Source organism: Pleurodeles waltl, chromosome 10, assembly GCF_031143425.1.
Source record: "Pleurodeles waltl isolate 20211129_DDA chromosome 10, aPleWal1.hap1.20221129, whole genome shotgun sequence".
Taxonomy (NCBI): Eukaryota; Metazoa; Chordata; class Amphibia; order Caudata; family Salamandridae; genus Pleurodeles; species Pleurodeles waltl.
The window spans coordinates 345,208,009-345,232,714 of record NC_090449.1 but is presented as its reverse complement, the minus strand read 5'-3'; the positions used below and the strand labels follow the sequence as shown (position 1 = coordinate 345,232,714).

Sequence of the window (24,706 nt, the reverse complement as noted above, 5' to 3'; positions counted from 1 at the left end):
GCCAAAGACCTAGGCAAGTCAAAAAATGATTATTCAATGGAAACTAGGTCCTAACTATAACTACCTACTGCTGACAATTATTATATATATATATATACACACACACACACACACAACCCACATACGCACACACACACACATATATTCGAAAGACCCACGTCAACCGATCAAAAGGGTGGTAAAATGGCAATTTTCCACAAGTAGTAGAAACATAAAACTCAAGAAAACAAGTCAACACAAGTCAGTAAATGAAAAGCAAACAAATGACAGACAAAGCCAAGCAATGGTCAGCAATGAGCAGGCTGTAAACCAAGAGTTAGTTCACGGTAGGCCGACAATAGTTTTTTCCAGTAGGCGAGATCTATAAAAGGAATATTTATATCAAACAGTGCCCCCCATTTGCTAATATAGGCTTTCATGCCATCCTGCCTATGTTTCAACTAAACAATGTAAACTACGACTCTTGCACCATACGTCTTAACTGCCATAAGAGCATATTAGGTAGGGAACAGGAATTTGGTGCATGCTCACTGGTAAACTGCACATGCAAATCAACCTAATACAGCTTAAAGGTTAGATATTTGTTGTAAAAATGTAGAACTGAGCTATACGAGGAAAGAAAGTGGGGAAAAAACAGATACGCAGATCAACAAAAATAAGGACATTATGTAAGACATAAGGTAAATACATATTGAGCAGATACAGACTATTTATTTTGGATAACATTAACATTTAAAAAAAAAAAAATTACCTTCCAAGGCTTTTAGAAGAACAGAAAAATCTTCATCCTCTGGAGAAAAAAATAAATTTAGTATACTGATAATATTTATGTGAAAAACAAAAAAGACAACATAGTAAAATTTTGAAGTGTTTTATAGAACGTTACATATTTTTTTTTCAAACTGTGGCACTCCATATATCCAACCTAAATTAAGAAAGTTTAAGGTCTATTGGCATTAGCAAACTTCCTGTTTCTTCCCCTTTCCTTTCAGCCACAAATTGTTCACCTACCCATGAAAACACTTATTTTTACATGCAGAGTTATTCTGAAAGAAACAGCCAGTGCTTTGAGCACTGTACATGAATGGGTAGACATCAAAGATATAGGTGATTAGATTAACAAGGCAGTGAGTGTTTAAACTAAACAAGCACATTAATACGCCCCCTTTCTCCTGTATGAGATTAAATTCCAATAAACATGATGTTGGTCACCCTAGTTTCAATCATATTGAGTTTTACTAAAGAATGAATAAACAAAATAAAAACATATACATATAAACAGTCCATTAACTGGTGTAATAATTTGAAGACCTACAGACAGCACATACATTTTTACAGGAAAAAATCAAAACTGTACACTAATGGCCTGATTATGGGATTTAGATTTCACAGAAAGGATATCCGTCACCATTGTGACGGGGTAACTCATCCGCCAATATCTAAATCAGGCCCTAAATCATTTTCTGATGAAGACCCATAGGTGGCACTGGGTTGGCAATTTCCTGATCGATTTAGCACCTATGATGTGTACCTCGACCCTCTTCTATGAAAGTTCACGTTCTTATTATATATTCTGAATGGGGGCAGACTTTCTTATATCTGCTCCTCTTCTATCATATAATAGCAGTCAATGCTTCCGTTGCCTACATTGGTCATACCTTCGACCTTATTGATATTGGAGGAGAGACAGACATTTTCCATGTGTGAGCTATCTTGAGATGTGTAGCCAATAACAGGTGGATTAATAGTTTACCTGATAGAGTGGTAAGAGTGTAAATAACAGTCTCTGCCATTATTACAAAACAATAACCTGATAGGTTTATTTTTCTGTTCTAAACTTGTGATATATTTAATGGAGGTCAGCGCCTCTCTGCAAAAAGAAAAGCCAATAGCCCTGCAGGCCCACTAAATATGTGTACCCCATTCTCCACAGCCCCTCCAACACTCTTCTGAAGACCAGCATAGGCCATCATACACACATTGTAGGGGATGGGGGAGGGAAATCAGGTACCATCTCATAAGTATTTTATGTGCCTTTTCTTTGTGAAGAGAGCATACTAAGGAGGTAGGTGCCCTTTACCATACATTGAGTCGAAAGTTCTTGGTTATTTCCATCCCCACCTCAGTTTTCCATGAAGACCTACAAATGTTTGGGACAATTGTGGCCATTTTCTAAAAACCTGTAGTTTGTTTATTTTTCTGTTAGAGCAGTGGGCATTCAATAGGTGCTCCATGAGACTTAAGTCCCATTTTTTTAGGTGCAATAACTGTGAGACCCGAAAGGCATTTTCTCAACAAAGGTGTCTGGGCAAGTGCCAAGAATCAACTGTTCTTAATGTACCCTTATCATCATGTACGTATCTTAATGTAATCTCAGAATTGGATAGCCATCCTTCAAAGCCCAGTCTTGAAGACCCCAGAATAAAGCCCGAATATATAAGCCCAGGATCATGGTGAAGGGAATGTGGTCACTCCTCCTTTCTGGACCACAGGGTTCCAATGCAATAATGTGGTCACAGAAGAGTTCAAGAGCCTCTCATCGCATTTAAATCAAGCACAAAGCAATTGGATAGGATTTGAGTAGTGTTCTCTTTCAATGTGAACCCACTTTTTTTTTTTTTTTTACTTTGTATAGTTGTCAAGCCTAGTAGTGTTTTGAGGTGTGCCGCCTATATATATATCTGTGTGTGGAAAAGCCAAGGTGTACCACTTAGATATATCTTTCTATATGTGAAAAAGCCAAGCCACCATCAGATATGAATTTCAAAAATGTGGATTTAGACATCAGTGTAGCCTTATTTACTATGTGAATGAAAGGAGCTTAGACTCAGTGTTTTAATAACTTTGGTTAACGTAGTGTTAATATGTGGGCTACATGTAACAGCCGGTGGCGGAAGTTCATTTTCATACATTGGGTGCACCCAAAAGATATCTTTAACTTTCCACAAGTGGAGAAGTCCTCTAACAGGGCATCCAACAATGTGGGTCTGTTGCAGCCATTCAGCTGCATATTTAGACTGATCTTGATCCATAAATAGTTAAAAATGCCAGCAGTTATTGCAAAAAAAGAAAAAATTTATTTAAACTATGTGTGGAAATGGCGGGGCATAACAGAACCCTCAGGGCCCTGGATTTTTAGTAGACATGTTTGAAGCTTAACACCTAAGCAAAATCCTGGAGGTAAATGCTCCAAGATTGTCAATAAACAAAATACATCATCATCAAAAAGTATTCATCTGGGCCAACTGTCACTCTTTAGATATTAAGATTGAAAAGTATTTTCTGTAAAAGAGGTTCCATTTAGAGAGCAAATGTTGGGACACAAACATGGTGACAGATGTGCACTCCTGCTCTAAAGGCTCTAGCTGCTTGGTTATCTATGTTCCTGGTGCTGTTTTTGGCCATCGACTAACAGGGATCATGCATGTGCACCATGAACTAGGCCTGTCTCATAGTAACACAGTCCTACTAGACCAGGAGGGGCACACCAAAAGGTATCCTCCTGATGGTAGTGGGCTACTGCCCATGCCAGGAGTTAGGTGACACATGCAGCGGCATCCCCATATTTGTATTCATTAAGAATCAGTAGTTTAACTGCGTTTTCACCTGGGTCATTGGAGTGGTGCCTAAAGGCCCGCTCATACGTTTGGCTGCTGTGTAGTTAACTCACACTTGGCCTACATGAGGTTTGTGTGTAGAGCCAGGCTGTGGGTGATGCCTGTATGTGCATGTTGGGATGTGTGTGTGTGTCTGCATGATACAAAACATGGAGCCCTGTGGATTCCACATTGGAAGTCTGGTGCTGGAAAGGCTTTTGGCAGAGAGAACTGCAACACCCCAGACAGGAAATATGGATTCCTGAGGGTTGGGATGGGAGACACACACTGAAGGAAGGGGAGTGGAGCATCCTCTGTGCATATCAAAGGTCTCTGTTTACAGGAAGAGTTACTGGTCAGTGGGACGTGGGCTCATTTTAAAGTGAGATGGTGAGACTGTTACAGGTGGAACTGTACAACCCAGGAATCCTGAAAGATGGGAAGGCTTAGAACTTTAAACCTTTTTGAGGTAATCTTTAGTAGAGGTTGACAACCAGGTGTGATCCCTGGTTGCTCCCTGGCCTGTGTTGTGGGTTAAAATAAGAGCAGCGGCTGTGGCAGGCTGTCCCTATTAGAAAGGGCAGGACTAGGGAGAGGGCACTTCAAAGAAGATGAAACCTCCAATAAGAATATAAATGGACCATGCACTAAATTACATCAGTGTAAGCTTTGGACTACAAAGTTGGGAGCCAGAGTCCGACAAGTTGTTCAACAGTACTGTTCAACCAGATGCGAAGATCACCAAGACTTCGAGTGGCTGTAACCAAGGCTAGGGACCAAGGTCTGCTGGGTGCAGGGCTTTCACCCAGGAAGTTAAGACCACTAGTTCCGAACCTGGAGCACAAGCCTTCTATCTGCTTTCCAAGAACGGCAGACCCTGTGAGGAGGAGTAGAGCACCTGGATACACCATGGCCCAGTGGGGATCCTGCCGGATGGATCCCAGTGAGTTTAGTTGAAATGCTCGGTTCAGCGAGGATCAATGCAAGAGTGAGGGGAGTCAGCTCAATCTTGAGCAATCGTGCGACCCTCGTGCCATAACGGGGCCACGGTGAAACTAGGCCATCCTCCTTTTGCCAGTGAAGTTGGTGACCCCATGTGGCAGGAGGGGGCCGCAGTGGAACTAGGGCCATCATCCTTTTGCAAGCAAAGTCGACTCCACCCCCACCTGGGCCCCCTGCGTGTGCAAGGAGTGTGGGCCACCATCAAAGTAGGACTGTCACCCTTGTGCAAGTGAAATCAGTGAGACCCATGATCTAGAAGGGGGCCACCTTGAAGGCAGGGTCATGCCCTGGATCACTGTACCAAGGATGCTGGGAAGAACACTTACCAATTGCCAAAGAAGCTGCAGAGAAGACAATCAACATGGCCATTCTGCATACTGAGAAGGCCGGACAAATCATCAGTGAAAGACCATAAAAGTTTGTGAACCCTCAGCATCGAGAAACTAGATCCCGGAAAGACACAAGCCAGTCCTACTGCACCTGCATAATGCCGTCGGGCCAGGTAAACCTGTTCGAGGCGTCTGGAATGCTAGACACTTGCATGTTCTTAGTGAGTAGTGCTGAAAAGTTCACTCATAACGGCAAACTTTGTGGCGTGGGGGTAGTGTGGGCCACATCTGAAAGTCATCTCTATTATCGAACGGGGAATAACCAGAAGCACTTGAAGGGACAGAATGTCTCAGGGATACTGCCCAGGGCAACACTCATGTGTCAACCTTAAGAGACTATGCATAATATTGAGTGTGTTGCCTCTGTGCATGTGTGCTTATATTATAATAGTTATTTTTCACATAAGCAGGTATTTGACCAAACAATCAGATCATTGTAGTCACTATTTGTGCTTTGAGTCTTGCGCCTATGTGTGCCACGCCCCTATCTCCCCCTCGAAGAGGCTTGGACCGCTAGACCTGCACTATCACTGAGAGTCAAGTGCTGAAAGGGTGGTACTTTGCACAGTTACTCAGGATCCATGTTAGTTCGGACCCATGGGCGGCAGAAATAAAAGGCAACACCCCCCACAGTTGGAGCTAGTAATCCCCTGCTTGCCCTTTTGCCCTCTGAAAGGAGTTTTGACAGCAAAGAAAACGGGGGACAGAGCACATCCCTATCTTCTGCCGCTGGAGAGAGAAATCTTAAATGTCCTAACATCATTAACTTTTACCACGGCCAAAGGTCTCACAAGGTTTGCAAATATGTATGACTGGATGACAGGACCCAGCTTTTGTTTCAGTTTAATAAAGCACTAACATGTTATACTAGACTCTAAATGCTTCTACTCACATAAAACATGCAGAAAGCAAAAACAATAAGGGAAGTTAGAAAATAGAAAATATCAGAGTAAACTAAGCGTATACTGTGTATCAAAGGGCATAAACAGGAGTAAAAGTGGAGCGCACTGGTCATTGGATACATATGTATGTATTATCAAGATCTATATGAAGATATAACAGAAAACTACCATCAGCACGAAATAGCAAACCATTTTCTCACCACATGTGGCACATAAGGACCCTCCCTTGATTTCAGACTATATGCGCTTTGTCAGACAGACTGATGTAATTTCTGCATCTTAGCTACCCAATAATAACATAGAGAGTTTTTAAACTTAAAATCTTGATTTTCCTCACTGCTCCTTCCTAGGTACGGTGGGTTGCGAATACTGCTTCTCTTAACCCACTGCGCAGGACACAAGCACTCATCATTGCAGGTTCTACTTTTGAGGTCCCATTATAGACAGGGCAAAAAAAGTGGTGTCCATTGTTTCCATTGCTCCAGAAGAAGCAACATTCTGGAACCATCTTTCATTACCAACGTGGAGGAGAGAGAAGGAGGTGCCCCATTTTATTTGATATGCTGCAAGTGAGGTGGTCATCTAAATTGGCTCTTCCTCCGTAACTTCTAGATAGGAATCTTGAGATAGAATCCACTCAACGTTAGTGTCTTTTTCATTTGTCCCATTAGAGAAAGAAAGGAGATTATAAATTAAGAGAGGACCATATTTCTTCAATTCCTTAATCTCAGGATGGACACTGATAACAATGGTCTTTGACCGTTTTATGGCATCATTTATGTTAGAAAAATCATAGATAGAATCATACTTATGGCCTCTAGGAAGGTGCACACCAACTCATCCACCAACATTAGACCATAATTCGTAGGAGTGCCTATATTTTTGAAAACTAGCTTGTGATGCTTTGATGACAGATATCTGTGACTGCATAGTTAGTGTTGTTTTACTCACACATAAGAGATTTCCTTTAGACTGGGTGGCTGCTCAGCTGAGACTTATTGAAGAGCAGTAACAATTCTAATCCAGGAATCAAATGCATGGCCCAGTATGCTGCATATGCAAAAGGAATTACATGGGAAAATGGCTGCTGTGTAATTGGATGAATAACAGACTAGCATGTGGCTACGTGAGGAACACCGCTATCAGGAAAGTTAGAAAGACATGCATTGGCTATCCCTGTAGTACTGAAAAATAAAACAAAGATGCAATACAAATGTGCAGTCCTCCAAGAGATACAGTAGAGCAGCTGGGCTAATTAAATTCTATTAGAAGGAGTTATTTTTCTAAGAACTGATTTTCTCTCAACTGTGGAGTTCTATATATTACCTGGCAGAGTGATTAAAGTGATATTGTTCATAAACCATTTGAAGAAAAGAACTGACACTTTCTCACCCATATGACTGGTCGACCAACAATTGCGATCCCATTGAACAACTGACTGATCAAGAGGCCCAGGGATGTCATGGGTGATCTTTCCAGTGTCACATCCTCATTTCTTCTACCTGCATCTAAGCAAAGCATTAGCTATAATACCAGGTATAAGGCTTCAGAAATTATGTCATCCCAAGCAGGACACATTTAGTCTATCTGTAGGCAGCAAATGACCCTTGGAACTAGGACCTTAATGCTCTGGAGTATGAACCTCTTGCTAGCCCCTGCTAATGGCCAGACTCAGACCTAGGACAAACATTGCATTGGCAGATGAAGACTTTGGGGTAAGCTTATAAGACACTGCATATCACACGATGTTCTCCTCAAAGATCATGCCTCTCTATTACTCCAGTTCAATAACTCACTTGAAATGACAACATGGTGGAAAATATAAACTAGATGACATACTTGCAGAGGAAAAACCCTTAAGACTAAGTGACATCATCTGTTTAGTGAGCGAGACCCTTCCTTAGATGAAACGGCAATGTAGAATGTCATCTCATACCTGTCCAGCTGGTGCTGCTGATCAGAAGTGCGGGCCGCCTAACGCAGTGCTTTACACAGCCAGTCTTGGTGTCCAGCTCCGTGAATGCAGACTTCTGTATCAGAGGCGCCTCTTGGTTTATTCTGAACAAAATATGAGAAAACAAAACAATATGGCAATCATGTGGAATTCAAACACTTTTTAAATCGGTCACACAAAATAAACTCTTAACCCCTTGCATGCTGATGAAAGAATGGTTCAGTCATCAGCCACGGTGGGTAGCCAACTTTCACCCCCTCCACAGGGGATGGCAGCGGAAGCACTTCCGCTGCCACCCGCAATCCCCTCGTCAGTGATCTGATGACATTGGTGCGCCGACATCATCACATGTAGCTGGGATGCGCTGGAAGCCATTTGCTTGCAGCGCATCCAGAGAGAGGACGCAAAGGTAAGTATTTTCTCCTTGCGCCTGCAAAGGTAAGGACTTTTTCCCCTTGCACCTGTAAAACAGTGGATCCCTGCTTCACGATACCGGGTGATGCCGTGATCATGGAGCAGGAATCCACACAACTGGGCCACCAAGGATCTCTTTCGATATCTTAGAAAAGGGTTGCTCCCCAGGGGTCATAACTTGTCCATGTGTGGCTGATTCGGCCACTTTTAGGCCTGTCAGCCCCCCTGGAGGGGGAGGCTGAAACCCACTAGAAGCCAGAGATTTTTCAAATTGTTATTGATTGCAGAGAGCGACCCCTTGGCTAGGGTCGCTCCCAGTGGGGGGCATTTTATTATGTATTCCGCCCCTCTCAAAGGGCATATCGGGAGAGGCGGGGAGGGACGGACAACAGAAGGCCACTAGGCCACCAGGGAGTTTCCTTATTGTTAGGGAGCAACCCATTAGGAAAGGGTCACCTCCCCTTTGGCCCATTACATACGTGTTTTGGCCCCCTGGGGGCTGATTCGGCCACTTTTATGCCTGGGGCCCTTGGGGACATTTAATTATGTATTACGCCCCTTCCAGAGAGCAGAACGGCTGGTTTTGGGCAGGGGCGGCACTAGACACCAGTGAATTCATTTCAATATAGATAGGGGAGCAGCCCCTTTGGCAAGGGTTGCTCCCTTTGTTTGGGGCACGTAATTTGACTGTTTCTACACCCTTTGGGGGCAGATTGGCCATTTGTTAATGGGCAGAAAACCACCAGACCAGGAAACATTTATGTGCAAGTGCGTGTGTGAGAACTGGAGTTTGGCTGATGGTCTGCCTGTGTGAGCTAGCACTGGCTGGCAGTGTAAAGGGACTGGCACTCAGCATGGACTGACATGTGGCTGATGATGTGTGTGGCTGGCATTTGAATGGTGGTGGGCAGACTTCATATTGTTTTATATTGTTATCTGTTTTATTTCTTGTCATCATTTGTGATCGTAAAGTTTTATTTCTCCTTTTTTCTAGTGTAAAGCTTTTGTTTTCCTTTGCTATGACTCCTGATTGGGTTTCAGCGCTGGATGATCTGCAGCTGCATGTGTTTGGTAAGAAAAAGCTTTCTGTACTCTTTACTCCAAATGAGTATCACTGCATGACCACATTTTTTGTAATGCTGTAATAATAGCAGCATATTTAGCTTCTGTATGAGTGTGTGTGAAATTGTCTTTGTGTTTTTGTTCAATGTGTATTGTGTTGCCCTTTGCGTAATTTTCTTATGTTTTTCTTTTCTAGTGGGATATTGTTGGTGCTTGTTGTGTCCGTGCAGAGTAGATCCTGGTGAGTCTAGCAAGTGAGTGGTATTGTTTTTTAGCACACAGGTCTTTGTGATACAGCCACACTTTGTTTATTATTTATTTTACACAGTGTTGGCTGTTTTTTTACATATTTGTCAAGTTACTTTTATTAGTAAGGATTATGGATAGTCGCAAGATGACCGCTGAGGATGTTGTTGGTGTGCTTTTTGAATCTTCCTCTGGTCAAGATTATGGGACTGACTCTGCATCTGAGGCAGAGGAGGAAGTGCAAGATTCTGGCAGTGAATATTGTGTCCGAGAGGAATCATCTGATGAAGCCACTATCAGTGCGGAGGACGTGCCTCTTTTATAGGAGGACACTGATGTGCCGATAATGCAGCCAGATGCATCTGTATTGCAGCCTGGGGCTGAAAGGATTCCCATTGGAAGAGCTGAAGCTTGGGTTGCCCCAAACATGGTGCAGCCTTTACTGGTGTAGAAAGGGGGTAGAGTGAATACTGAAAACTTTTTGCCTATACATTTCTTTTCAGTTGTTTATGGACAATGTATTTTTGGATGAGTTTGTTGAGCAGACTAATTTGTATGCTGAACAGTATTTGAGGGACAACAGTAAACTTCGGTTTAACTTTTTTGATGGGCTTGATAAGGAAGCCGTTGCTGTCTTCATAATGGGCTACTAGTCCCTTGATGGCAATGGCTATCTTTCCTGCAACCATGAGTCGTAATCTGTTTTTGCTTCTGCTTCAGATGCTGCATTTTGTTGATAATGCTTTAGTGTTGCCACAAAATCACCCTGAATGGCAGATAAAATTACATAACAATAACTCAGATCGCATAACTTTACAATAATATAAATGGTGCATTCTGTGGTACTGACACTTGATTACAGCAAAAGTACCAAGACAAGGTCTTATCTCACTAACTGGTTCTTAGAAATTGGGTTTCTGTTTGGCAGGGGTATGCACCCTGTTCATGCAGGAACCACAATCCTAGTCACGGTAAGTCAGAAACACACCATAAATTTACATGTGCTCACCCTCTTGTGGCTTGGCCTAGAGAAGGAAGGCTAAACTTAAGAGGCACTGTGTAAAGTATTTGTGCAACACTTGAAACAGTTAAATGGTGAAAATGCCACACAAAAAAAAAAAAAACACCAGATTAGTGAAATAGAGCTTAATTTCATAAATACAAAAGACCAAAATGACAAAAATCCAATAAGTAGAACTTGGAGTATGATTTTCTAAAGAATAAACACTAGAATAGCACTTAGAAGCAATAAGCGCTTCTTGGGATATCTGGTTGCACTGGATCAGGACTAAGTCAAGAGTTCAGGTTGACTGCGCTGGAGCATGTGCTGCCAACAGGGACCCAGTGAGGGTTGCTGAACAACATTAACTTAATCCTAGTTGCGTCACTTTAGATGCATGCAGCAGAGGGGGCAATGCGCTGGTTCTAATTCAGCAGCCGAAGAGATGCAGCGGTTTACCGCACCCAATCGAGGAAATGGGTAAATTTTCCTCACTCATCAGCAGCTATGAAGAAATACCAGGTTGCCATGGTTCCAAAGGCGATGCACCAGAGTCGATCGCCGAAGGAGAAGCAATGCATCGATTTACTCCACGCAGCAGCAATGATGCGGTGGCTCCAAGATGCAGCAGTTCCAAAGGGGATGCGCCGGTTCTGGCCTTGCAGCAGCAATGCATCAGTTTATCCCAGCAGTAGAGGTGATGCACCAGTTCCAATCCATGCAAAAGGGGTGAAGCACCAGTTCTGTCCCTCGCAACAACGACAATGTGTTGGTTCTGGTTGGAGCAGCACTTGATACCCACTTCCAAAGGCCCAAGATTGGATTGACACCACTTGGCAGGACAAGACTCTCCGACTTGCAGGGTCCAGGTGCTCTAAGTGATGAGTTGGAATTATTTTGTGTCCTTCAGGCTTCAGAAGAACAGAAGGTAAGCCAGCATGCCTTTGGAGCCACTCTGGTTCTGGGTTGGAGAGATTCAGGTTCAGTCCTTCTCACTACCGGGAAAGGACAGCAGCAGGTCAGCAGAGCAGGAGTCCAGCAGAGTGACAGTCCTTTCAGCAGCACAGCAGTCCTCCTTCTTGGCAGAGTATCCACAGTGTCCACAGGTCCAGAGATGTACTGAGTTTATGATGTCTAAGGTCCAGTTCTTATATCCAGTGGTGCCTTTGAAGTGGGGGAGATTTCAAAGAGAGACCTTTGAAGTGCACAGAGTCCCTGCCCTTCCTCGCCCTGGCTCCATACTCACTACAGGGGGTATGTAGCCCTTTGTGTGGGACCAGGACACAGCCCATCAGGTGTAAGTGTCTGTTCCTCCCCCCCATCCTGCATAGGATGGCCCAGCAGCCTGTGGATGGCCCATCAGTCTTGCATAAGCTCCTTTTGTGTGTGGCTGTCTGGAGGGAATGCATAAAGACCCAGCTATTAATCACCCAGAGGTGTATTTAGAGACAGACAGAAGTCAACAGATGGTTAAAGGAGAAAATGGCAACTTTCTAAAAGTGGCATTTTCAAAACTACAACTTACGATCCGACTTCACCATTAGTTGTGATTTTTTAATTGTGATTCCAGAGACACCAAACTTGGGGGGGTCTCATCTCATCCCAATTGGAAATGATGCTTATAAAATGTAATAAGGTAATGTCAATGTTATCCTATGGGAGAGATAGCCTTGCAGTAGTGAAAAATTAATTTAAGAGGTTTACTCTACTTAGACATGTAGAACCTAAAAGGTACATAGCCTACTTTATAAGTACACTGTACCGTGCCCTTGGGCTGTCCAGGGCTTACCTTAAGGGTGACATATGTATTAAAAAGGAAGGTTTGGTTCTGGCAAGAGGGTTTACTTGCAAGGTCGACATGCAGTTTAAAATTGCACCCATATGCTCTTTAATGGCAGACCTAAGTCATGTTTGAAGGATGACTGAAGTGGGTGACACAGTCAGTGCTGCAGGCCCACCATAGCATTTAATTTACAGGCCATGGACACAGGTAGTGCACTTTACTAAGGACATTTAAGCAAATTAAATATGCCAATTGTGGATAAGCCAATGTTACCATGTTTTAAGCACATGCACTTTAGCACTGGTCAGCAAAACGGGAGGTCTGATGGCAAAAAAAGTCAAGGGAAAACCCGCCAAGGTAGCCCGGCCCACCACCAATCCTAATGCGTTTTGAGGAAAAACAAATCCTACTATGCCCTAGCAGTAGACTTCTTCTAGTAAGAGGTGAAGGCACCTCAAGAGAATCTTAATTATTCAATATGTCCTATGATCAACGTGGAACGACTTTCATAAAAAATAGAAATATCAAGCAGTGAAAGACAACCCTCTTACTGACAATCTGATAGTAAAGAACAGATTCAAGTTACCTCTGTCCTGGAGTAATACATACCCTGCTTTAAAAGTGGCATAGTTTTCCGACAGTTTCATGTACAGTCGATGTTGATCCTTGAGTGAGGTCTCCTTGAAGAGGGCATTGGGCTTGTCATACAATGTGATTGCTCTGTAATTGGGAAAATGGTCATATATGTTAAAAGAAAGTGCATTTTATGTAAGTGACCTGTGAAGTAAAAAAAACCTCAAAGGAACAGAAGGCACAAACTTAAATGTTTTACATTCAACATAGGGAATTTCCATCTCCTAATTCCAAGACAGAATTTCTATCATGCATTAGATCCATCTAAATGTACTTTTTGTTTCCTGATCTAATCCTGACCACATCTATAATTTCTAGTTTGAATTTAGTTCTTTTCACTACATAAGCTAAAACCTATTCCCAAAAAGATCTCCCACACAACCACCAATCTCTAAGCCATATTTCCCACCACCACCTTCACACTGTCTAGAGTAACTGTTAAGTGAGTTTTTATCTGTTGAGTAATGCATCTTCATACTCATTCATTTCTAGATGATCTCCTATGACATTTTGTCCTCTTCACCATTTCTTGCAAAAGCCTTGATTTCCTCTTTGCTTTCAAAGTTATAGGTACACTGTGTTCTGTTTTGATGAGTTGCCAAAAACATCTCTTACAAACATTAAAGGACAGTGTTCCAATTTCTCATCTTCACACAAGTTTCTTTTCAGTGAACACCCCTTACTCTTGCTCTGGTCTTTGTCCAGCAGCCTCAGATCGCGGACTTCATCTCACACTCCTCCCTCTCAAAATCATTTGTGATCTAGGTAAAGTACAATGAACTCTATATCTAATCAAAAAGCTGATACCATTTTGAAATACAACTTACCCAAAGGGTTAGTGAACTGAATATTTTTCTGTGGACAAAAGAACCAGACAGGGATGCTTCCTGTCACCCTAATTAACATCTTTATTAATTAGTTGAAACCCCATCTGGGGAAATACAATGTGAATAGTGCTGTTATTTAACCCCTTTGCTGCCAGGCCTTTTCCCCCTCCTGTGCCAGGCCTTTTTTTGCCTATTTGGAATAGTTCTCGCTTAGGCATTCATAACGTTTTGTCCACATAAGGTACCCACGCCAAATTTGCGTCCTTTTTTTCCAACATCCGAGGGATTCTAGAGGTACCCAGACTTTGGGGGTTCCCCTGAAGGAGGCCAAGAAATAAGCCAAAATACAGAAATGGCCTAAAATAAATATGCCTTCCAACCCCCCTGGGGAGCGACCCTTGCCTACGGGGTCACTCCCCCTGTGTGACATTGGCGCAAAAAAAAAAAGAGCCCCGGTGCCTAGTTGTTTCTGCCCCCCTTGGGGGCAGATTGACCTAAAATCGTCCGATTTGCCCCCAAGGGGGGCAGAAATGGTCTAAATACAATTTGCCCCCCAGGGGAGCGACCCTTGCCTAATGGGTCGCTCCCCACCTCTAAAAACAAACAATAAAATGATCCCTGGTGCCTAGAGGTTTCTGCCCCCCCTGGGGGCAGATCGGCCTAATAGGGGGGGCAGAAAAGGCCTTCAAAAAAAATGCCCCCCCCCTGGGAGCGACCCTTGCCCAAGGGGTCGCTCCCCTCATGCCAGTTTCACTTTCAAAAGAAATCCCTGGTGTCTAGTGGGCGTTTCAAAAGCCGGATTGCTTTACAATCCGGCTTTTGAAACGCTGAGAGAGACTTCAAAGGGAAGGAAATTCATTTCCTTCCCTTTGAAGCCTCTCTCGGCCTCCTCCACGTGATCGGAAGAGAAATGCTTTGCATTTATCTTCCGAGCGCTGGAAGCTGAGCTTCCAGCGGGAAGGAGGAGGCCTCTGTGACAATCAGCGTGCAATGTGGCTGACATCACGGGGTGGCGGGGGGGTCGGTGGTGGAAGGGATTCACCTTCCATCCACGAGCAGGGGGTGTGGGTGGGGGCCCATGGGGGACGGGTGCAGGACGAGGGATCTCGTCCAAGGCACCCAGGAACCGGTGCCTTGGACGTGATCAGCTCGTCCAAGGCACAGAACAGGTTAAGGATTATCCATTCCATTTTCTTACATGCCAACAAAACAAGTTTAGTTGCCCGGCTGGAAAATGTGCTACATAAACTTATTAAAGCATTTGGTGGCACTGCACTGTCAAAAAGGTAGAGGTCGACACTGCACATTTCAAAGGAATAACTGAGAGCAATGGGTATCAATTGAAGAAACCCTTTGCATATATAATTAAAAGCTACAGCTGGTAGAAGAATTGGACTCTATAGGCTTTCATTTTTGCCGGAAAGTGTTTTTCGCTTAGCAAGGAACAAAGAGAATAGCTATCCTGAGCAATAATGGGCAAGTTACAGATGCCTTCAAAGTCCATTTGGGTTGCAATCCTCCATCAGCACCCTTTAGAATTATAGAGTGTAAAATATTCAACTGGCGCACTATACAGAGATGAGCACTTGGGCCACTTAAATGTTAAACAGCCATTTCGTGCATAATTAAAAAAAAAATCTTTTTTATTAGAAATACAAACAATACAAATGTGTAATGCAGTCTTAGCCATCATGTTGGTCTTAATACAGATAAGCATTGCTAGTGTCCTCCCTCCTGACCTCCCAAGACCCTCCCTCGAGCCCTCTCCCTTCCCATGCTCCCAATCTTCTCCCCTCCCAGTTTTTACAATGTGTTGTATTCCTCAGGTTCCTCCTCTGTCACTACTGTACACAGCCCTCCCCTGTGGGAGTTCCATTTCCCCCAGACCTTGTGCCATTTTTTAGAGCAACCCTTGCCCTCATAAATCACTTTCTCTGCTAACATACACCAATTTAGGTCACGTTTCCAGTCCTCTACTTCGCGTGGGCCCGGGGCCCTCCATGCCTGTGATCTATTAAGCTTTGCCACTATTAAGCCTAGCCTCATCCAAATGTGATCCATGTTGGCTAGGTCCACATCACCCATTATATTTAGAACACACCATTTGGGCTGAGGCTCTATGCTGCTTCCACATACCATGTTTAGATAGGAATCTCTGTATCTTTGACAGTGTCATAGCATATGGTAAAGTGAACCTCACTGGCAACAATTTCTGGAACAAAAAGGCGAGGCTCCCCTGGCCTGCCCATTTTGGCTAGTGTTGTGAAGGCATAACTCCTGTGAAGTACTCTCAGCTGCACTAGTCGGAACCTTGTTCGTATCCCTACCTCCCTAGGAGATGCTAAGGCCTCTTGCCATTCCTCCTCATCCAGCTCACCCACATACTGCTTTCAGGTCATTACATTTATCTGTTAAGTTATTGAGTATCTTACTTTATGTAAGAGATGTTGCCTTTTTGGGTAAATGTTCGAGTAATAATCTATCTTCTAACGGAGATGACTCAGGGTGGTCTTCCCCTCTGGGTAATACTTTGAGTGCATGTCTGAGTTGGAGGTAGCAATACATCTCTGCCGGGGCCAACTGATACTCCACCTAAAGATTCATAAAGGGAAGAATGCCCCCCCTCCACCCACAAGTCCCCAACTTTTGCGAGGTCAATGAGATCCCATTTCTTAAATCCCCGTGTTGCCAGTGTGCCCAGCGCTGTGGTTTCCCACAAGGAGGTGCTCTGTGTAATGACATTGTTCCATCACAGCACCTTCAGTGTCTCCTGCCAGAGGGTTAAAGTAAGAGCTGTCGGAACTGTGAATGTCTGCGCTCCTCGTCGACCATACAGAGAGTTCCTCCTGGCTGCATTGCTTCCTTATCCATGAGGTATGCTGGCTTCGATTCCGGCAGGAAGGCCCACTGATTAATAACCGTGAGTTTAGGCCTCTCGATAATAGTTGCGCACATCTGGGAGGGCTATGCCCTCGTCAAACCAACTTCTTGTGAGCTTGGCTACTGCTATGCGGGCCGGCCCCCAATCCCACAGGAGTGTGCGTATTTCCTGGTCAATGGCTCGAAAGTACAAGGCTGGGACCGTATACGGGGTGTTGTGAAGTATGTAGAGAAATCGGGGCAGGGCCATCATTTTAAACAAAGCTGCCCTTCCCAGAAGTGACATTGGTAGGGATCACCATCCATCGACATCCCCCCTAAACCGTCGCAGTGGGGGCTCTAAGTTCTGGGTATAAAAGCTAGTGGCCATTCCTGTTATAGTGATACCCAGGTACCGGAACACTTCCATGGCAATCCGGACATCAGAGCGAGTCGGTAGACGTGGGGCTTGGCCATACAGTATATAAATTACTGACTTTCCCAGTTAATAGTGTAGCCTGAGTATTGACGTAAGAGCGTAAGTATGTGCATTACCCTGTCCAGGGAGGAATTTGGCTCCGAAATATAGAGCAGGATATCGTCAGCATATAATGATATCCTATCTTCCCATCCCTCAGAACACCGCAAGCCTTTAAACAGCCGTTCACCACATATCCACTCAGCCAACAGCTCCAGTGCCATTACAAAGATCAAGGGGGATAATGGGCACACCTGTCGTGTGCCACGCCGAAAATTAAAGACTGGGGATGTGCATTGGTGAACAACCACCTGTGCCAGGGGCTCGGTATAAAGGAGACACCCCCAGGCTATAAATGTTGGTCCAAACCCAAATTTCCCTAAGACTTCAAAGAGGTAGACCCAAGCTATGGTTTCAAAAGGCCATCCTCATATCAAGCGAAAACACTAGAGCTCCCTCTCTTATTCTGTGCGTCCTACCTATAAACCCAATGCAGGCGTCGCCGGTTCAGGGTAGTACTTCGACCCAGCATAAAGCCAGATTGGTCTGGGTGTATCAAAGAGAGGATCACCTTGAACAACCTTGTGGCCAGTGTTTTAGCTAAAAATTTTACTTCCTCATTCAGAAATAGGCCGATATGAGGCACATTGCTCAGGCGGTTTGCCTTCTTTAGTTATTACCACAATGCTAGTGATTCGCTGATCCCGGGGCAAAAGACCCTTGTCCCTACTTTCACGATACATCGCCAGTAGATGTGGCGCAATGGTAGATGCCGTATATTTATAATTCTGTGGATATCCCATTAGGTCCCGCAGCTTTGCCCGAGGCCAGGTCTCTTATCGCTTGCAATATTTCGTCCTGCGTTAGGTCTTGCTCTAACAGTTCCTTATCTCGGCAGCTGAGAGTCGGCAAATTTATATCCACTAGTAATTACCGGATGTCGTTAGCTGGGACCAGTGTGGTTTTGGAGTACACGGCAGTGTAATATTCAGCAAATATCTTTGCTAACTCTTGCCCCTCATGCACCTGCGCTCCAGTCTGAGTTTCAATCTCAGGGACCCATCTACTGTTCCTCTCTTTTCTCTCCAACCAAGCAAGCAATTTACCCGCCCTATCTCCCACTTTATATAGCCTGCGCTGCATTGCTAAGTGGTGTGTGCAGGCTACTTCCATCATCATGTCTCTATATTCTTTTTGTTTTCTCTCTCCAGTGCCTCTGAAGCGCATTTACATCTTTCTTATGCCCTACTATCATAGAGACCTCTTTCCCCTTTCCGACTGCCTTGTAAGCCTGCAATAGTGTTGGTGAAGAGTCAAGAGAACCCTACATTTTCTCTGCAGTAACTTCGAGCTGCCCTGGTCAAGTGAGAGCAGCTCTGCGGGATTTTAAGATACCATGGACTAATCACTAGCCTTCGTTGACATGGTGGAGCCTGAATGCTGTACAGTGCCCAGATTGGTGAGTGATCTAGTGATCTGATCTTCCTTGTGCTAAATGCTTGATTTCTTTATAGTAACTGATCTGATGGGGGTAAGGTAAGAATGTAATACATTCTTGAGAGGCTTCCATAGGCCCCGAAAGAAACGTGTACTGTCGCTCCCGTGGGTGACAAGTACCCCACACATCAACTAGACCGAAGGCTGGCATAAAGTCTGCCAGTGAGTGGTTAGGTGGGCCACTTGCCGTAGTGGCCCTCTAACTTGTAGCTTACAGTGTGTCTCATTGAAATCTCCCATAAGGAGGTCGCCACCTGGCAGCTTTAAGAGCAGGGTACTAAGTTCTGCATATGCATCCGCGTGTAGGCGCAGTGGAATGTACACTAAGATAATGTTCAGCATGGTTTCACCCTATGTCCCAGTGAGTGTTGCATTTCTACTGTATCTGTCTACGCATGTGCCTTTAATCGTAAAGGGCCAGGACTTGCACAGTAGGAAGCCCACTCCTGGTGAGCCCGAGGTGTATCCTGCATGTTCTACCATTCTATATCCTCCACGGTCTAAGGCTCGACATGTGTTTCCACTTAAATGCATCAGAACAATGTCAGAGGTATGTCGTTTTAGGTCTTGCAACACCACGCCCCTCTTTATCTTATCCCCTAGCCCATTTACATTCCAGGAGAGCAGTTTAGTATCACCAGTTCCCAGTGTCATTGTCCCAAGTAAATGCGAACATGGGCCCAGATATCACTGGGTAGGCTAGGGGCCACGCATTCTGCAGGTCGGGATGTATTAGCCCCAGCATTCTGAGTCTTAGTGCCATTCAACATTTGCTTGTGGTACAAAACACTTCTTCCAACAATTGACTAACTTAAACCAAAATATACCCCACTCCCTGCCTCCGAGTCTAAAACTACCCACCTCCCCAACTCTGCAGAGCACCTGTCGCCCATTCCCAACATGTTAAAGTTTACGTTTGGGGTCGGTGCCGCCTGAAAGGTACATCCCCTAGGCTTCACCCATATCTGCAAAAATTTGCTACAGTACTGTTATTATTATTAATGGAATTGCTGTTATCGTTAGGCCCTGTTATAGGACAATACGATCCTGCGTCACTGTGCTCCTCGACAGTGACGAAATCGAGGTGTCCGGTAGAATGCAAGCACCCCCACCCGCTCTCCATGTTGACCCTGGGTACAAAATTATCCTAGTCGGCTATCATTTGGTCGTATAGTCTGTTGAGTGGTTGGCTGTTAGGCGGGATCGAATTGTTCTTCCTCATTTGGTGCATTGTGGTCCTCCCGGGAGCTGTCCCTAGGCCTCTGACTTATGTCCTCTTCTCGCTGGCTCTGTTGTCGTGATCTAACTCTTCTCTGCGGTTTCCCCGCCGTTCGCCAGCCATCAAGCCATGCCCAAGCATCTATTAGAGTCTCAAAGAACCACGTTTTCCTCTCCGCGACTATTCTCAATTTGGCAGGAAAGATCATTCAGTATTTAATTTCTCACTCTCGTAGCATCTTTTTAACCTCCAGAAAATCCCGCCTCGGTCTTTGCACCTGGAGTGTAAAGTCTGGGGAAAAAAGTAATCCTTGCGTTGCAATTTAGGGCCAGGGGAGCAGCTCTTGCCATTTGCAGGATCAAGTCTCTATTTGAAATTAAAAAGCCTGCCAATAATGGGGCGGAGTGGTCGTCCGGGCACCCGGTCGTGGTGCTCCAGGACGGGGTGGCCGTCCGGGCACCTTGTGAGCCCGCTCCACGGACAGAAATGTGGATAGCCCTTTAGGTTGTAGTTCCTTTAGGATGAGGTCCTTTATAAAGATGTCCACCGCAGGCCCCTCAGACCTCTCAGGGACGCCCAAAATTCGAATATTATTTCTTCTTGGTTTACATTCATAGTCCTTCAATCTGGCCTGCATGGTGGTGGCGAGAACCTGCAGTTCATTAACTTGAGTCTTTAAGCTGGCGTTGTCTTCTCTAAGGGTGGAAATGGATTCCTCGGCTTCCTTCACCTGTGAGCCCATATTACGTAGGTCTGCTCTCAGGACGCCCACCTCCGTTGTAACCGAGTCAATTCATGACTATAGGGATGTACGGACTCCTTTTATGGCCTCCATTACATCAAGAAGTGTGGTGGACTCTTCCTCTGTCACTGTCTGGGACTGTGAAGCCAGTCTCTGGTCTGAGGGTCCTTCTGCGTCTGCTGATCCATTTGGTATAGTATATTTTTTTAGTTTCGTTTATTGCCCTGTCTTTCCTCCACGCCCCCCTGTCATCTTGCCCCTTGGCCAAGTCCTGCTGTGAGGCCAAGATATTGTTTATGGTCTCAGGGCTGCCGTGCAGTAATCGTCACCGCCCGCCCAAAGGGTATAGCTAGCCCCTCAGCGGCCTGTTGGTGTTCTCTCCAGGCATCCCTCCGTTTCAGGGCCAGCGCCCCGTCTTTTGGTGAGTGATGGTTTTGTCATGCGGTTTAGTATGCAGTGTCAAGCCAAGGGAAGGGACCCAACCTCTTGTGCTCCAGTTCGTGCCCCGGTACCTCCAAACCCTCTCTCCTTCCCTTGTTGGGCACTTTCATGTGCCAATCCCTTGGGGCCTCCTTCATCACAATGGCGCCCCTGCCCCAGCACTCGCACACTCCCTCCCCTGAATGCCCGACAGCGGGATCTTCCCTTCGCTCCCCTTCCCGGGTGGGGAATCATTGTGGCTGTCTTCTGCGGGGGCAGTGGGAGGCAGATACCACCCTCTGGGTCCCATTCACAGTCTCGCCTTTTTCCGTGGGCGGAGGGGAGATGACTGCCAATGGGCCGATGCACAGGCCCTGATCTCCACGGTGCAAGGCCGCAATTCCGCAGTTCTTGCCTTACGTTGCGCCAGAGTTAGTCTGACTAACATCGGGGCCTTGATACATTTTTATACCACTGCATAGTTCGTTACAGGTGTTTTTTTCGGATGAAAGAACGGATATTCTATGGATGGAGCGACTTAGAGGCACGGAGCCTCGCTAGTTTGCGGCCATCTTAGATGGCGGTTGGCCACGCCTACTTGTGCATTTATAATTTACTAAAAATCTGTAGACTGCAACAGTCATCTCTTAAAAACGGAGCTGAGAATTCAAAATATAATCTATATGGCTGCACCTAATCCTGCTTTTGTGTGGGCTATTTGCATGACTAAGGTGGCTAAAACATGTCAGGACCGCTAGCTGATTGTTAGATCTCCCAAAATGTACTTACATTTTCATGGTTCTCTCAAGTTTATGATTTCAGTTTGAAAATGGTTTGGTTGTGTCCAGCTTCTTTCTTTAGAAAAGCTGCACAAGAAGGGGGTGTGGCCAAGCTTGAAATTGAGTGAGATGCGTCTATGGAACCCGGATCGCTGCTTCAGCTACTCTACCGCACCGGGCAGGGGAATTTTGGTTTCCAGCAGCAGTCGTGGGTTCCTGAATTTGCCAAGCACCAGAGGAGTACTCCCAACCCCAGCCGGCGGGCACAGACAGACCGCCAAGCCAGATTCTCCATTTCCCGCTACTCTGCTCCATGCTCCCCGGCCCATGAAGCTTGAACACAAGGGGCTCCTCACCTTTGGGGGGCTGCGGGCGCTGACATAGAGGTGTATAAACCCCACAACTACCCATGAACTTCTCTCCCCTGCCCCTTGGTGGAGCAGCAGACACAACCAGGCGGCCCACGGGTGACACTGTATGGAGTAGAGCTCCCATTTTTAGCTCACCTGCACTGTGGGCTGAAGGCACTGCAGCTGCGATGATGTGCTGACACGCCAAGCTGGGGACTTCATGACGGGCCCAGAGCATTGCAAAGTGCCTCGCTAAGCCAACAGCTCTGCCTTCTGCCAGGGGAAGACGTTGAGGATTCCTCCCACACCTCTCTGCCCCTGACATGAGATCGCATTGGGCCCTACTCTTGAACTTGGGCAACCACGTTTTACTAGCAAATTGGCCCCACAATACTTCAACATTTAGAGTGACACACTCAAGGCGGGCGTGCCATCACAAGAACCCTTCAACCTGGTGCACTCATTCCTTTTTTTCCTCTCTTTTTAGGGTTGAGCCTGCAAGTGCATGAGCTAGTGCATGCATCTCACTTGCGAGCCTCTGTTGTATACAGTAAAGGGCTTGGAGCCAGCGAGTCGATTACCATTTGTTGGCTTGGTGGCACTCTTCTTTAAAGCATCATAATTCGTCACTGCAGGCCTGGCATAATTTCCGCTCCTCTGTGTGGAGCAGGGACCTAGCACTGATTGATTCAACTTAATCAGTGCCCATCCAATGCTCCCAGCATGGTACTATTTTGTTCTTTTAACTTCTAGTGCGCTGCAAACCGAAAGCTTGTGACTGTCAAGAACATGCCCAGCAAGACCAACAAAATTGTGAAATTAGTTTTTTTTATAGCTAACTTTCTTTTATTTTGCTAAGCCGTGTTTTCTCACCTTGCACTCGTGTTTTCTTTTGTTTTTGCTCGTGGCCACTGTTCTCAAAAGATGACGATTATCTTGTTTTAAATATTGCAAAGTTACATTGTTTCTTTGTTACATATAGTTTCTGAAATGATGCTTTAACACAATCGTGCAGTACACCGCAGTATACCTCACTCCAATCCACCCCACAGCTGACCACCACAATCCACCCCACCCAATCCACTCCAAACCCACCCCACTCTAATCTGCCCCACTCCAATCTAAAACAATCTACACCATTCCAAAACAATCAGCCCCACTCCAGTCTGCCCATCTCCAATCCAAAACAATCTGCCCCACTCCAATCCAAAAGAATATGTCCCACTACCATCTCCCCACTTCAATCTGCCCCACTCCAATCCAAAACAATCTGCCCCACTGCAACCTGCTGCACTCCAATCCAAAAAATCCACCCCACTCCAATCTAAAACAATCTGTCCCATTCAAATCCGCCCCACTCCAATACAGAACAGTCTGCCCCACTCTAGTCCAAAACAATACGCACCACTCCAATCCACCTCACCCAAATCCAGTCCACCCCATTCCAACCCACTCCAATGCACCGCTCTACCCCAATCCAATCCACCTCACCCCAGTTTATTCCACCCCACCCCACCCAATACAATCCACCCCATTCCAATACAATCCACCCCACCCCACACCAATCCACGCCAACCCATGCCAATCCAATCCACCCGACTCTACATCAATCCAACCCACTCTACCCCAATACAATCCACCCCATCCTAGTTCAGTCCACTGCACTCCAATCCAATCCATCCACTCCAAAACCACCTGAATGCAATCCAACCACCCTGTTCCAATCCACCCCAATTCAATCCATCTCACCAATTTTCAATCCACCTCATCCCATCCCAGTTCAGTCCATCCCACTCCAATCCAATCCAATCAGCCCACCCCACTACAATCCAGTCAATACAATTCACCCCACTTCAACCCACTTCAGTCCATTCATATCTACCCCACTCTACTCCACCCCAGCCCTATCACTCCAATCCAAACTACCCACCCCAATCCAATCTAACCCACTCCAATTCAACCTACCTCCACCCCATTTCCGCCCACCTCACTCCAATCCACCCTACTCTACTCCAATCCAATCTACCCCTCTACCTCAATCAACTCCTACCCGCTCCACCCCTCTCTACGACACTGTCACTGAACTACTGAACTCTATTCCCCGCTACTCAACTCTACGACACTGAACTTCCTCTACTCCAATCTAAGAAACTCAAAGAAATCCACTCTACAACACTCTACTCCCCCACTCCACTCTACGACACTCCACACCACTAACTTTTAGTCATGCTGGACAGAGCCACACTGGTGTTCAACACAGCAAACCACATTGCCAAAGCCAATAGCTCTTGTATAGGCGAGACCTATTAGCTCTGTAAATCCCTGTTTTCCTTTGCTTTGGGGCTTCAACTACATGTGCATGTTACCTGCAGCAAGCAGCTACAGAATGGCAGATTGCCCATGGCCCACTGCAATTGCACTTTGACTCCAGCCAGCCTATTCTAACTGCTGCTCTATTGCCCCCGCGCTGAATTGCCTTAATCCGGTATCACCCGCATGCACTGCCTAATTTCCTCTCCATCCTTGTAACGACCTGCTTCCTTGGTTACCTACC

The 24,706-nt window shown here is 45.5% G+C and overlaps 1 protein-coding gene across 3 annotated transcripts in view; it reads right to left on the bottom strand.

The window, feature by feature from the left end:
* Nucleotides 1-24,706, bottom strand: part of ALG1 (ALG1 chitobiosyldiphosphodolichol beta-mannosyltransferase) — a 425,029-nt gene that overhangs the window by 222,166 nt on the left and 178,157 nt on the right. For all 3 annotated transcript variants that reach the window (XM_069210576.1, XM_069210579.1, XM_069210577.1), the window contains exons 6-8: nucleotides 12,958-13,068; nucleotides 7,826-7,947; nucleotides 752-790 (exon numbers count right to left, since the gene is read on the bottom strand). In XM_069210576.1, coding sequence (XP_069066677.1) covers nucleotides 752-790; nucleotides 7,826-7,947; nucleotides 12,958-13,068 — 272 coding nt within the window. The remainder of the gene's footprint in view (nucleotides 1-751; nucleotides 791-7,825; nucleotides 7,948-12,957; nucleotides 13,069-24,706) is intronic.